Source organism: Poecilia formosa, unplaced genomic scaffold (assembly GCF_000485575.1).
Source record: "Poecilia formosa unplaced genomic scaffold, Poecilia_formosa-5.1.2 Scaffold52, whole genome shotgun sequence".
NCBI lineage: Eukaryota > Metazoa > Chordata > Actinopteri > Cyprinodontiformes > Poeciliidae > Poecilia > Poecilia formosa.
The window spans coordinates 828,328-844,159 of NW_006799991.1; the positions used below are offsets into that span (position 1 = coordinate 828,328).

The window sequence follows — 15,832 nt, forward strand, 5'->3', positions numbered from 1 at the left end:
CAAACATAATAGCATAGAGGAATATATATGTATATATATATATATATATATATATATAGATAGATAGATAGATACACACCCAGACTGAGCTTCCATCCTAAGAGACTGACTGCATAACATGAGATGACTGAGACTCCTTTACAGGGAAATCTGCTGCTGCTCAACATCCTGTGCACTGCTTCATGTCCATACAAGCTAGAATCTCATGTTCCACGTTCATTAAGAGCTACTTTCGATGCTCATCTTCCAGCGGCCATGGGCCAGAACATCATCAGTAGGGCTGGCATTTACAATGGTGGCATTACGTTGTTGTTTTTCAGACAAAATGATGAACAGAGTGACATAGGATATACTGTTTACAAAGTGGATACGGTCATGAAATGAGATCACTTGAGTGCTCAGGTTCTGATAGTGGTAATATTGCACCAACTTATCAGTCAGTGACAGAAATCGGTAAATTTTCCCTTTATCAGCTCTGACTGTTGGACGGCAGGTAAAATACTGAATGTCTGAATTTTTATTTTATTAAATGAGTCCAAATGCTGGAAATGTCGACATTTTTTGTCTATGAATACATTAACAGTCAGCATGTTTTATGCATAAAAGGAAAAAAAAAAAATCAGATAAAGTTCAGGGTCAAATGTGTTGATCCATGAACTTGGAAAATCTTGTACTCCATTCAGTTTCTGTTGGCTTCAAAAATACTTTGTCTCAGAAAACAGCTTAGAAAACATCCATGTTGAGAGGGAAAGGCATGCCATTTTTCTTTTTTAGGCTGTTATTGATTTGGTTTTAACATTTAAAGGTTGAATTAAAATCTTTACACAGATTGGATAGGATATGTTGCAGTCTTTTGTAAGGATGCTGTAATCAGAGAAGCTAAACTCCAAGTTTTTTTGTTTTTTTTTATTAAAATATTTGCTAATACAGAGTTAAATCGGTCCAGTTGCCACATTTGTTTTGCTTTTAAAAAGCTGCTGCTTATAACGTTTTTTTACTTGGGGGTTTAAGTTAAACGTGGATAAAAAAAAAAAGGTTTTCCACCTTTCAAGAAAATGACCCGATAGCAGAATTGTTTTGTAAATGCTCCTTATCATTTGCTAAAGTAAAGATACACCAAGTGTATCCATGAGACTTTAGAACATATTGAGATGTAAGATCTATTTTAGTGAAACAGAGTCATGAACAGATGATCGTTACGTTTTTAAAGGGCTTCCAAGAACTTTTTTTTAGCGATCAGCACCATTAGCACATCAGAACTTTGGATAATGAATCCCCGACAGGCTGCCATCATTTCAAACTCTGTATTGCCAATGCTCAATCGAGCTTATAAGCTTAAAAGAATAAAACAACAATTTTAGTCAGTTATCGAATCAGAAATCAGCATCAGGCGGTGGAAGACCCGCTTGATGCATTACTGAAGTAGCGCCTCGTTATAAAACAACTGCTGTACTTTCACTGTGATCTGAGCACCAAACTAAAACAAGACCATATTGAGAATGATGAGGCAAATTTTCCAAACTAAACAACATTCGCTTAAAATACACAGAACCGCATCTCAGGCTGACTATAGCACAAACGCAAAAGACACTTCTAGAATGACAATATTTGTGCTACTTCCACTTTAAGATGAATCCCCAAGTCTCATAATATGCATGCAATTTGCAAGAACATTGTTTAGCACAGCTAACAGGCGTCAGTAATCCAAGTCATCCTATCCTAAATTAACCCCGGTCTGCTTCTGTCTGCCCTCACAACCAACTTAAACAGCCTGCTTCGCTGCGCTCTAAATCGTCCTTCAGCCTCGGCCACAGACCAAAACACCCGAGAGCAACAGAACACTGCGCTCCACCCTGACTCCCCATCCCAGAAGACAAACAAACAAAACGCCTCCTCCTCCTCACTGTCCTCGTCCCCCGCCGCTGGCATGCATTCAGACCATGAGACGTGCACGCTTTCCTTCTTACCCTTGCGTTTGTAGAACCACAGCATACAGCTTCGGAACACAGACATGGGACAAGGCATGGAGGAGGTGAGGGAGACGGGGGCCCATGGACCCTCGGGACGGAAGTGAAAACAGGGTGCTGGGTGTGAAGGTGATGGCAAAATGTATACAGATGGACAAATGGAAGGGCAGTGATGAAGGAAACTAAGAGGAACTTAGTTAAAGACCTGACAAAGCGTTTAGGGTTTGAAAAACAAAAAAAGAAAGCAGAGTGTCTGCAGTGTGCTGGACTGGACAGCCTAAAAAAAAAAATAAAAAAATAAAAAGAAGGGAAAGATTGACGGAACAGCAGGGGCTGGTTCCTTTCCTTTGGGGTGAATGGTTGTTCAAAAGTGAGCAGCAGCAGAAGTGGTGCAGAAAACAGTGAGCAGCAGCATCAGCAGCAGCCAGGAGAGACCTGAGCTCAGCTCCAGGCTCAGCACTATTCCCTTATTATTCCCACAGGCTCAGCTGTAAAGACACATGAGCAGCAGTCTTCCTCCACGGTCGACAGAGCCGGAGAAAAAGGAAAAAGGATTGACTTGCTCGTGCCGTTCCAGAGGCATGAAAAAGATCCTGTTCATATACAAAGATATGCCAGTCTGACCTGGAGTGGCTACTTAGAAAATGAGGAAATTGCTCAGACAAAACGCAACCCAGCTTCGACTCGGTATAGATGCCTGTGTGTTCACGCGTTTCCTGGCTTTAGAGCAATCCAATCCAAGTCTTTAGAAGGTGGGGAGGGAAAGAGGAAAGAGAGAGAGAGAGAGAGAGAGAGAGAGAGAAAGAGAGAGAAAGAGAGAAAGGGAGAGAGAGAGGGACTAAATGAAGAGCACAGATGGATGCCAGAAAGATTTCAGAGAGCGAGGCAGAGAAGGCGGCTCGAAGGCGAGGGGAGGAGAGGACACCTCACCTTGAAAGTGGAAAGTCTTCTGGTCCACAGTGATGGTGAATGTGCTGTCGTCCTCGTCATCTATGCCGATCACAGCTCCCTGGGCACATGGAGAGAGGAACACAGGCAGTCATGTAATACTCCACTTTCCATTCCTAAACTCATGCCCTCCCTCCACATGTCCCAGCAGTCTTCTATTAGCTCCTATTACTCAATTAACCTTCTCAGCAATGCGCTCTTTCCTACTAAAAATCTTTAACTCTTAACTGTTTTCCTCTCTCTCATTTCTCTGCGTATGAATGCAGCCTTTTGCAGCACAGAGAAAGAGAGAGAGAGAGAGAGAGAGAGAGAGAGAGAGAGTAGGGATTTGGGAAAATGAGGGAGGAGGAGGAAAGCAGAGGTAGGGGGGAGGACTACAGACAGTGGCAGGAAAAAAAAAAAAAAAAAAAGTACCGCAGGGATCCAGCCCACTGGCTGGCTGGGACATTCAATTCTGCAATAGGAACAGGGCGGGTGTGACCCAAAGCTAAATAATATAAGGGAACAAGCACCACTGGACACGGTGGATGAAATTAAACTAGAAGATTATAGAATATTTTTGAAATTTAGGTTGAGTTAAAAAAAAAAAAAAGTTCACTTTCTACAATGTTCCACCAAAAATAAACATTTAAAATGTAATAGGTATGTCACGAATGTCTTGAATTCACATAGCAAGACACGCAGGTCCCATTCATATGTGTAGAAAACATTTACAAATTCAAATAAATACTTTCCAATACTTTTGTAGCTATAAGAACAACACAGTTAAATTCAATTTATAACACCAAGTGGCAAAAGGTTTTCCAAGGAAGCCTATTTCATTGCACCAAGTGTTTGACTTTGGAGCAATGTCTCATTCTGAGCGAATGTGTGGCACTCAACACACTTAAAGATGAAAATCCGCTTTAAGTGTGTTTAATCTGCTAAAGAAAAATCACAATGAATGCTGTGACTAATAATTAGAAAATGTGTGGAAAACCAGCATCCAGTTAAAATAGCTTGTTTTAATGACAGGTGTCAATCAATCAGTGTTAGTCCTACGACTCTGTGCAATTTAGTTACACTGAAAACTGAAATTAAACTAGTGTTTTTGGAAGCAAAATTAGGCTGCCTCGTGGAGCTTTTCAAAAGAAAAATGTTAACGACCAGAAACAACAACATTTTACACCTCCAAATCAAAACTTACAGATTTAGATCTGAGATTAGCAGCCTACAAGAAAACCAGAATTTTAAAAAGGTATCTAAACAATAAATTAGTTCTTCCTCCTGTGGAGTATTTAAAAATTGTGTCTCTGATGTTAATGGTGAGTATCAAACCTTTGCTACAGCTCCAACTTAAAACTTTGTCCCAGGAAAAAAAATGAAAACAAATTACACTGTATTTCCCAGAAACTGCAGAAGATGCTTCCTCCCATTTACGAGAAGAGTGACAAGATTTGAAAGTGATAAAGCAGCTTATAATCAGCTTTTAAATGTCGACACTGAACTTTGATATATTCATTTACAAAGTAGTGTCAACACAATGAGCAACATAAACAGGTTCAGCAGATAAAGCTCAACAAACTGCAGTGGACTGGCTGATTGACACACTACAGCGGCCGACAATCTGCTTAATGTGAGCTACGCTCCTGTACACAAGCATTTTAAATACATAAAATTAGATTACACAACATATTGACTAACAAACTGATCTTTCCACACGGCACCTTGACACCAAATGACTGACATAATTCTCAAAGATGATCAGACTAAAGCAGAACACTAAACACAATGAAAGTGGTGAACGTTTTTATTTAATTAAATAATTGCGATTAAAACAAGTGAAGATCGGTAAGAAACAGCTGTTATTCATTTAGTAGTTATTCTTGTAAGACTTAAAACTTGGTAGCGTGTTATATCAAAAAACAAAAACATCCTCTTATGTAAAAAAACAAAAAAACATTGAAGGTAGTGAAGCATCTGCTGCCATCTAGTGGATAAAGCTGAACCATGAAAATACTGCAGCGTGTTTAACAAAACCAGGATAGCGGATTAAGCCGGAATGTTCCGGATATCCTGGCTCAATTAAACCTGGATTCGGTTTCACAAAAGCAGTAGCGCATGGTTACCATAACGATTTATCCTGTGCCGCCAGCCTGATCCAGACCAAGCTAATCAAGCTAACAGCCAGGGTTAGTTAATCCTCGTCTGTTCAGTCAGCGGTCACGCCGATTCAATCTGTTTGGTCAGTGATTTCGTAGTCTTTAAAAAAATAAAAATAAAAAAATCAACCAGCACTAAAGTTTGACAGAAAGGCCTAATAGAGCATTTCGCGTTGAGAGTATTTGAAAAATGGGTAATAAAGAAGGAAAGGTGTTGTAATAAAGTCAAGTGTATACTTTACTGATGGATTTTTAGTCTTAATGGCAATAAACCCTCTTAACTTAAAGTAACTTTCATAACTTAAAATAACTTTAGTTTTGGCATAACAAATCAACAGTTTAAGTGACATAATACTTAAATATGTACTTACTTATAACATAAACATATCTGGTGCCTCTATCAGAGGTTGCTAATAAAATACATTTTGTAACCTTCGTTACACAACTCATTTTGTCTTTTGGTTGCCGTTAAGCTACCTTTGCTAACAACTATACAGGAAGTTAGTTGCCCTTTCAAAACAAAAGCACCAAACACAAACAGGAAGTTTACCATAGGTAAAACTAGCGATAAACACTAAAAGCGACACCATGTGGCATCACCTGTTACATTATTATGTGCAATAAGTTACCTTAACACATCCTTTTGCTTCAGGTCATCTGTGAAGCAAGACTGCATCTTGAGAAATATTGAGTGGCCTGGGCTAGGTCCAGACACATGAACAATTTTTAATGTCACTAGTAAAGTGAAGTCAACATTTTATCCACACACTTCCCAAATACTGCAAAATGTTACATTTAATCTCTCATTAGTCCACTCATGTTTGTTCTGTATAAATATAAGATGTGTAACAAAAAAAACTACATTAATTAATCTGCTATCAAATATCACATTACATTATTGACTTCCACTGATCATTTATAACTTTAAATTTGACCTGAGCAAAAGATGGGCACCTCATTGAATGACTGTTTAGTTAAAAGTTGTGATTAGAAAATATATATTTTAGGGAAATTATGCATTCAGTTGGTTCCCCATCATTTGCCCGTGTCAGTGTTTCCTTCTGGGAGTGCAACATGCTCACAATTCTCCATCAAAACATGTTGTGTACGCAATTTATCTGTTGTGAAATCAGTGAAGCTCGGATCGATCTCATGGTCTCTTGAAGAAATCTCTGGACACATATTCACCTGACTCATTTAAACCAGGCTTGACATAGTCGCACCCCCTGAGCCGGGCTTGACCTTCCTGAAACGAGTCAGGATGAACTTATGTTTTGTCAAATCTGGCTTTATCTCTTATCCTGGATTTCTGAATCCTGCTTTTAGGAAACAGCCCTCAGAACTGTGGCTTTTTCCTGATGCCCAAAGCATGTTGATTTATTTTTTTAGAAATATATATACTGGAAAGTGCAGTCTAACATGCTGAGACAGAAAAACCATCAGCCAAAAGCAAAAAGGACTTTGAGGATCTTACTCTGAGTCGCACACAGCCTCTTCTGGATCCTCGCATCATTTTGTCCTTAGACTGTAAAACAAGAACAAAAACAACTTACTGCATTGGACAAAAAACTGCACAATTTTAGATTCCATTGACAGATGTTCAGACCTGATTAACTGCTTGGGTTTGTTCATTCAAATGGACTGCTTGTAAGCTATACAAAGGCTCTCTTGTTTAAAAAAAAAAGGCAAGAACATTTTCCTTCATACCACTCCAATTGCTTAAAATCCTATTAGAGTTTTTCTCAGTTTCTTTGGTGCATTTATCACAACACTATGAACAAAACAGCTAGTGCTTTTCTCAAAACAATCAGCACACACCTCAAAACCTAGTTGATAATCTGCAAAAGTGAGTCACTTGCTCAAAATAGGTGGTTCATTCCTCAAAAGCAAGTGTTTGTGTCAATAAAGTGTCATCACAATAAAAAGGCCACCATTAACTATTACTAAGATAACCAAATGGCTTTGATATGTTTTCATTACGATTGTTCACTCTGGAAGTGTTTTCCAATGCAAAAGTCAAATTTTCTCTAGACAGCACCAGACATTATTTACACTGAATTTTGAAGTCTACAGTTACAGTAAGTGAAGTAAATGAATACAAGACACTGAATACGACGCTTCGCATTTTTACTGTGGCTACTCTAACTCCTGATTTGTTCTCATTATTGTCAAAAAGCAAAGTACAAACGGCAAACAAACGTCCTTTGGGTAAAGCTGTGCACATCTGCAAACAAAAGCTGAGGTTCACCTGAGAGAACCTGTTCAATTCCTGAGACATTTTCAGGAAAGGATGATAAATAAAAATGCTCAAAAATTTGCTTGACAGGTTTCAGTAACTACTACAACATTTTTGTTTGGAGTTACTCAAGCAAAAAACAAAAGGGGACTATTATTGGGAATGACTATTCAGCATTCATTAAAATAATTTAAGACAACTGACATGACCAAATGATAATGTTATAAGATAGCATAGAAATGCATGGAAGCAATTGATGCAGGTCCAAATGACACTGTTATAACTATAATCACGAATGCCATATTGTTTTAGTAGAATCAAGGATAACTGTTGCATTTTTTTTTTAATTAACTTAATTATATCATCTTAAGATCTTTAAAAATATTTGTGGTCCCATTTGCTATTAAATTAAAATGTAACCCAATACCAAAGCTCTATACTAAATGACATCTTAAATTTAGACAGATAAACTTGTCAATTAAAATCTCACCCAATAAACTCCACATTAGAGTAAATACAATAAAAGCCAAGGAAACATTATCTGCATACACACCCAATATTTATTCCTTTTTTAAGCAACAGATCATCACATTTGGCTGTAATATTCTCTTTTAGTGTCAAGCCACTAATAACCCTTAGTTTCCAATCTGTAGTATTATTTTCCTAAATATAAAGTTTAACCTGGTTTTTTTCTTTTTGTCAAATTCGTTTGTCCTCATTTCTGCCATGCAGTAGTTTATATCTTTATGTATTCAGTGTACTTGAAGCCAATGTGGTTCTCAGTGTACAGAAGACAAAAGGCTACATTAGGAACTTTCTGAGCGGCAGGGACAAACCGGATAACTGATCGGTTAACAACACTGACGTGATTTGAAATTATGAAACTGAAGTCTAAACAATAAGCGCACTGAAATGAGACTGATCAAAAACTAACTAGCTTCTCCTCCCACCGTCCTAGTCGTTAAAGATAGAGGTCTTTATTAAAATAATGAACGACAGAATACTCCCAAACCAGTGAGTGTTGGACTTTTAACTAATTATTGAGAACAGATACCTCTTCACCAGCCTTATTATTCCCAACTGACTCTGGCAATGATTTTAAAACTGCCTGCATTCCTGCTGTTAGCCGTGTTAGCCAGCTGCATTAGCGGAAGTAACAACCAAACGCTCGACATTATTCGTCAGTTGTTCCTCAAAGCTCACTGCTATTAGCCAAAGACCGTTTCAGTCATCAGATAGACCCGCCTCTTCAAGCCAGCTGATACTCCCAACTCCAGACAAACATAAGGCCTTATCTCACTTCTGTTCAACAACCAGCGACATATTTAACCGTTTAACCCCGTCGGTCGGCCACTCTAACCGTTACCGAACAGTGGAATTGAACATACCGTGTAGTACGACAGGAGCCCGGCGTTGTAGTCCAAAACAAACCACCGGTACTGCCATCCTTTCATGACGTTAGTCCACTTGCTTAGCGGCCCCTCCATGATGGACGCCATCTTTACAACAGGCTACGATTGGGGCGGAGCCGCATATGGTGAGGGCCAGGATGCTGAGGAAGAGGAGGGTGGTGATGATGATGATGATTATGATGATGAGTCCTCTTTATTATCCCCAGGGATAACTCATCTGTTTCCACATTTCAATAAAAGTATAATGCTATATATCTCTTAATTACAAATCAAACTTTAACTAACTTGCATGTTCTGAAATACTTTGAAGCAGCAATGATAAACTTTGATTACATTTTTAGATTGGCTTGGGCAAAGATGGATAAAAAGCATTGAAACAAATTCACGTTTTATTGCAAAAACATAAACACACATAGTAAATTTAGAAAATTTGCAAAGATTAATTCTGTGGGGGAAGACAGCTGCTTGTTACCTTAATGATTTCACTCGTCAAGTTTATTTCGTCACATTTTAGCAATGAGGCAATTTAAAGTGCTTTACATAATATAAACACAACACAAAATAAAGACAAAAACATTAGGCTGCAGTGGTAAGCTAAAGAGAAGTAATGAAAAGTTGCAATCCAGAAGAAAATGATGTACTAGTTTTTATTAATATGACTTTAAGCAAGCGGGTTTTTAATTTAAAAGAATATTGCATTTCAGAATTGCTGCAGTTTTCTGGAATCATAGAACTATAAATCACACAATGCAGACTTTCCATAATATTTAAATTAGTAAGTGGTTTTGGTCCAATCTAGTGAATCATTTCTGTATTGATTTGGCCATGTATACTATATCCTACTGAAAATCCATTTTCTTTCTACAGACATTAGCCACTATATGTTTACTTTAATTTTTCTTCCATTTACTTTAACAAGACATCAGAGATCCACCATTGTACAACGGGGATTAATGTGCTTTTCCGCATATTCGTCTAGAGCCACATTGTATTTCTCCAGCTGAAAATATTAGTTTTCACCTGGTGAGTTCAAGTTCTAGAAATGATTTGGAATATTTATGCTTATGTTTATGATGGTAGGACTGAAAAAGCTTCACTTTTATAGTGATTTTTAGGGTGCCTGTAGGTGTTATTGTGATACATTTTTTTAAATTACTATTTTTACTAATCTAGGGACACCCTCTCTAGTTTGATCAATGTGAGGTGATTCTACTGTAACAACACACATTTATTAATAATTTATTTCAAGGCTTTTTACTTGAAATTAAATGCACCAAGTGCTGGTGCGGAGTGCTGTATGTTGAGATGTTTTTGTCTTTCATTTAGGTTCTGGTTGATGGTAGTCTGGGCTAATTATGATTAAAATAAGATATTCTCAGTTTGAACTCCAGCACTGATTTTCCCATCTTCCATTGTGACTTTAAATAAGCAGAGAATTTGACGCTGACCACTCTTTATAGTGCCTTCAGATCAATCCCATTGGGATTATTAACATTTTAGACTACCTATTCATGGTGTTTAGGTAATTATTGGCACTAATTTTGTTTTTTATAAATGCCTCTTAACCTATAACATTTAAGCATACAGAATTTGTTAAACTGTAAAATTTAATCATATTCAAAGGGATCCAATCTAAATCTAAATCAATCTAAGTAAATTTGAGTCTGTACAATAAATTTGTTGATTTCCAGTACAGTGAATGTCTTATCAAATAACATTTTCATTTACAATACTAAGTGTCTGTTCAAATAAATTTGAATGTTTTGCTTTTAAAAGAGCTCAGTCTGAATACATTTTAAAGGAAAAATACAACAGCATTCATCAATATCTTTATTATTTACAATAGGCTTAACACTGATAAGCAGAACTTCACAGTAATATAATGTGAGCATTAAATAATAAAAAAAAAACAAAATATATTTTTGTACAATAAAAAAAGTCATGTTAACATCTGACATTTTATCCCTGTTTAGATTCACATATTCCACTCTGGTGTTTTTGTGTTAATTTTACATTGCACTCATCCAACTGAAGACGTGGCCTTTGGTATAATGATGTGAACGCACGCCTTTTAGAGATAAACCCCAAAAAACAGAGAAGACAGGAGAAAAGAAAAGACACACTGCATAAAAGGATCAACAGATAAAAACAGACGATGACAATTAGAGGAATTGTAGTGGTCGGATAGGAAAAACAGAGATTTAAATGTAGGATCTGAAGGAGGAAAAACATCATGAACAGACTTGTTTTCAATAAGGCTTTTTAGGAAATCTGCTCCATGGTGACACCACAAAACAAAGTAAAGGACACAGAGCAAGTCAGAATGGCAGTCAGAAACATATTTATACATATTCAAATTTGGATATTCAGATTGAGACAAAAACAGCAGTTTGGGTTTAGTGCAGCATGGCTGTGTGTATCATTTTGCTTATGCAGCGTCATTAAAAGTGTTCGTAACAAAAAAGAGCACCTTGTGGTTCCCAGTTTGCATTTGACCATTTAGTAATAAAATGAAATGTAGTGATGATCTAATTATAAGTCATAATGGAAGAGCAGACATTCGCTGTGATTTGCTGCAATCATCCTGTCCTTTACATATTTTTTTTTCCCCCTTACAAAAAGGCACCAAAAATGATGAAAAGTGTTATTTAAAACTCACAGTGAATAGAAACGAAAGTTTCATCATAAAGGATCCTATTTCCCCAAAGATACAGGTGGATTAGAATGAAACTCATAAAATGCAATTAAGGTTAACTGAAAAGTATTTAAAGAGTTATGCAGCGCGGTGCTTATAGATTCAGTTGCATTTATCTGCCATTTGTTACTCAACTGGTGAGGGCTTTTCCAGTGTACATCAAGGTGAGAACCGAAGCAACAAAACCAAATCATGTTAGAGAACTGTTAGAAGTGTGTGTGTGTGTGCTGTGAGTGTTCATTAAAAACAGAGCAGCTGTCTTCAGACTGGTCATAATTAGAGTACGGGCCTGGAAGTGTAAAAGAAACATGGCACTGTAGGAAAACAAAGACAAAAGTCAAACATTTTATCAGGTTCAGGAAAGAGGGTTAATACATTCAAAGAGATCTCTCACAACATTTCTCTTTAAGCCATCGACACACATACTCTTTTTTTTTTTAAATCTGAAGAAATAAATGAAAAATCTCCATAATTTTCCTCTCAAAATATGCCTGTGCTTTGAACAAAAATAATTTAGTTAAAATTCATACATTCTAAAAAGCATCTCTCTCTCTCTAAGTCAAATAAATCCACGTGTCGCTCATGTGCTAAAGACGTACTGCAGTTTAGTCTGGTGAGAGTTCAGTCCTGTGTGACAGGTGTAAAGTAGGTCTCTGCACTCATTAAATAATCTGAGGCACTGGGGCCCTACAAGGCTACAGGGAATCCAGCACTGCCCATCCTGTGAAGGACACTTAAAGAAAACACGTCCAGGTCAACCTGCCGCCATCCTGTGCTTTCCACCTCCCAACTGTTATGTGATCTGAATAAAAAGAACATTTTCAACATTTCTTATTGAAATATTTCAGGGATGTTCAGGATTTGTCACCGTCTAAACCTCAGCTACATTCAGTCATAATGGTTAAATAATGAAATGCGGGACTTCCTTTATAATCCCAACCCAATCTCAGATGTTCTTCCTGTCTCAGTGATTTTTAAATGATCTATATTAGGATTCCCCAAAGGAACTCAACTGTTGATAGCTGTCGTTGATCTACAGTCTTCAGAAAATAGTGAGCTATGCCTACTTTCATATGCACATTTTTAGGTGAACATTATGTTTTTGATTCAACATACCGACCATCCCAGTGTTTTTACTTCTATGACAACGCAGAAGGAGAAAGAATATCTGCTGTTCCACCCTCATTCTGTCTACGTCACATGACTGCTGTGCAGCCAAAGCTAACTTGGGCATAAAGACAGAGTTTAGTAGAGAGCAGCTGAAACACCAGTCCTTAACATTTATGATGTCTAAAGCAAAGCATCAAATTGAGAAGTACAGAAAAATACTTCCTCTGTATACTGGAATAAGTTACCAGCCCAGTTAAGGAGTCATATGAAAACAGAGGAAACAAGCTAAAATTACGCTATTATTTTAGCAAACTGCTCCAAATGAAAATAGCAAGTCTTTTTTAAAAGAAACTGTACCTGTATGTATCTGGCCAGATATATCTTTATAAACAAAAGATAAAGCTATGAGTGTTTCAAGTTGTTTTGTCAAAAATATTTCATTATCTTAACTTTTAGGTGGAGCAGCGTCCAAGACACAAAACGGATCAGATACTTCAGCATCTTGTCTGTCATTAGTAAGTAAATCAATTACTACTGATGAAATGTACTGTTCTTTCAAAGATATCACTCATAGAAGCAGAAGAATCAAGCTGGGATTATGTCTGGGGAAATGCGTAATCTTAAATCACTGGGATCTGTATGTGTATCAGGACATTTTTGGTCTTTATTTTGACCTGATTAAATTTGAGCATAAAGTAAGTGTCCCCTTCAGTCGTCCTGAAAAGTTATGACATGTTGGGGGAAAAAATCCCCCAAAATCCTGGCTACTGAGTGAAATGTAAATAGAGCCGAAAACTGATACAGAAAACACTAAATTTGACACCCCAAGTTGTGGATGCTACTGAATCCTGATGCTGGTTCCACATCCTTACATTCCCAATGGCTTTAGAAAAATGGCTTACGGTCACACAATTCCTCACTGTGAAACAATACATCCATCCAGCTGATGGTCCACATACTTCTGAAACAATGAGTTTAAGACTGCCCTCAACCATCCCTGTCTGTTCTAAGTATGCAACAGATGAGCAGGGTGAGTTCTTCCCCACCCGGTTGGCTGACGACACACACAGCTCATACACTCATTCAGGTAACAAAGAGGCTTTCTGTGGCCAAAGAAGAACTTGTAGCAAAACATTGCAAAGTGTGACTTGAACCACATTTAGTTTAGTTTAGTGAAACATTTCTCAAAATATGTACAGCTAAGAGCAACAACTTAGTGACCACACTGGCATTTTAGGAAACAGGCTTCTGTAAACAATAAAAACATGTTTTGTAGTGAATTCTGTGAGGTACTGTAGAGATTTATCTCAATCTGTGCCCCAAATAGCTGAACCAGAAACATAAAAAAAAAAAATAAAAAAAAATCGGAATATACTGTAAGTGATTTGCCTGGTAGTAGATGTGTTGGTTTGTGTGATCACAGTGGCTACCTCTGTACTACATCACTAATCTCTTTGATACAGTTGTGCAGGTTGTCCAGCACGGTGTTGGACCCCACACTGCTCAGGCCCCCGCCTCCAGAAGAAGAGGCCCTCAGTTCCTGCAGGCTCAGCTCCAGCTTGCCCACTGCCTCTCGGAAGGCAAATTTGTTCCTCGTTTGAGGGATGCAGTCCACGTAACCTGAGCAGCAGTCCAGCAGCTGGTGGCCGGCGTCCAGAACCTGGCTGCTGGAGGGGCTGTCGGAGCTGGCGCTGAGCACGCTGCTGAGCACGCTGCTGAGGCTCTCGGCGCACTCCAGCAGGGCTTCGCGGCTAACCCTCTCCAGGGGCACCCTCTCCACCTGCTGCCTGGTCCGCCGCAGTGCCATTTTGGAGCCAGCAGATGGTGTTGTTTGTGAAGAGGAGGCGGTGGTAGCAGCTCCGTTGGCCATTTTGGTGGGAGTCGTGTTGGTGCTCGCAGGACAGGAGGAGGAGGATGAAGAAGCAGGAGGCACTTGTGGTGGTGGCACTGATGGTCTACCTGTCGTTGCTCCTCCTGACATTCGCCCTGACCTCTGACCTTTTACTGCGTCTCCGTTCACTTCCACAGGGGCTCCACTGACCTGGTCCTCGCTGTCACAGCTGTAGGACTGCTGCAGACCGCGTAGGGTCGGAGGAGGAGGAGGAGCGCAGCGGGGTTTGACCAGCCGTGGCCTGTCCCGCTCTCCTTGGTGCTCAGACAGCAGCTTAAAGCGATTCCCCTGAGAGTCCAGCCCAACCAGGTGCACATCGGCTGGGCTGTGCTTCAGCGTCGGGGAGATGAGGACCGGGACTTTGTGGTTATGAGTTGAGCTGGAGTTCTTGGAAGGAGACGACCAACTCTGCTGCCTGTCCAGCCCTCCACCTTCCTCTCTGCCGTCTCTCACCCGAGACAGACTTTCTGATTCCCCGACCTCCCCCCCGACCCCAGGCGCCCTCACCCCTACAGCAGTACCCCGGGGTAGTAGCTTGGCTTTTGGCCTATCCCTGATCTGCGCGGTTCCCTCATCCATCCTCCTCAACAAATTTTCGGAGGGACGAGCGGCCCCGTTCTCCGGCTGAGAGGTTGTGGAGGCAGTTCTCTCCAGAGGCGGCTTTGCGCTGCGGTTCCTCGGTAAAGTCAGAGCCATGCGCTCCAGGTCCGGCAGCCCAGATGACATCGAGGAGGTAGAATTGGACCTAGGGAAAGGTTTCGGTCCTCCGACTATGCCACTCTCATCTGAAGAGGCTGTTTTTCCAGTACGAAGCCCAAGGGTCTTTTTGATGAGTCTGGGGGTGAAGAAGCCAGCCAGTCCACTCCAGCTGCTGCCGCTCGTCAGCTGAGAACCGAGGCCCCCGGCGGACGGTTTCTGTCCGAAAGCGGCCCCACAGCAGCGAGACTGGGACTGGGTGGTCTCCGCGTGGGAGTGAGAGGGAGAGAAGCCCCCTAAACTGTCCGACTGGGGCAAGGGTGGAGGTGCGCTGAAGTCGGCCGTGGGTTCGTATTTCTTGTGAGGCTGCGTCTCCATCTCCCGGAAGGAACTGCTCCTCTTGGGAGGCGTGGGAAGGTTCTGTTGCACCTGGGAAGACGGCGAAGAGGATGAGGAGGAAGAGGAGGTAGACTTCTTTTTAATGAAGGAGCTAAAGAAGCCAGTTTTGCGGTCTCGTGTGAATGTGCCGATGTCCTGCGCATCCTCCAAGAGGCTGCTGGGAGATTTATCTCGAGGTTGCTGCTTTCTTGGGAGAGCTGGGGAGCTGCTTGATCGGCCGTCCCCTCCGAACAAAGAAGTCCAACCTGAGGAGGAAGGGGAAACAAATAAATTACAATCTCAAGAGGTCATACATGTCTGATCGAAAAAGGAAGAGAAGGGAAGTTATTTTAGTCGA

At 39.9% G+C, this 15,832-nt stretch overlaps 1 protein-coding gene across 2 annotated transcripts in view; it reads right to left on the reverse strand.

The window, feature by feature from the left end:
- Positions 1–8,847, reverse strand: part of osbpl9 (oxysterol binding protein-like 9) — a 34,656-nt gene extending 25,809 nt beyond the window's left edge. For both annotated transcript variants that reach the window (XM_007552673.2, XM_007552672.2), the window contains exons 1-3: positions 8,681–8,847; positions 6,531–6,581; positions 2,898–2,976 (exon numbers count right to left, since the gene is read on the reverse strand). In XM_007552673.2, the coding sequence (XP_007552735.1) occupies positions 2,898–2,976; positions 6,531–6,581; positions 8,681–8,791 (241 nt within the window). In that variant the 5' untranslated portion in view covers positions 8,792–8,847. The remainder of the gene's footprint in view (positions 1–2,897; positions 2,977–6,530; positions 6,582–8,680) is intronic.
- Positions 8,848–15,832: the final 6,985 nt, after the last annotated feature.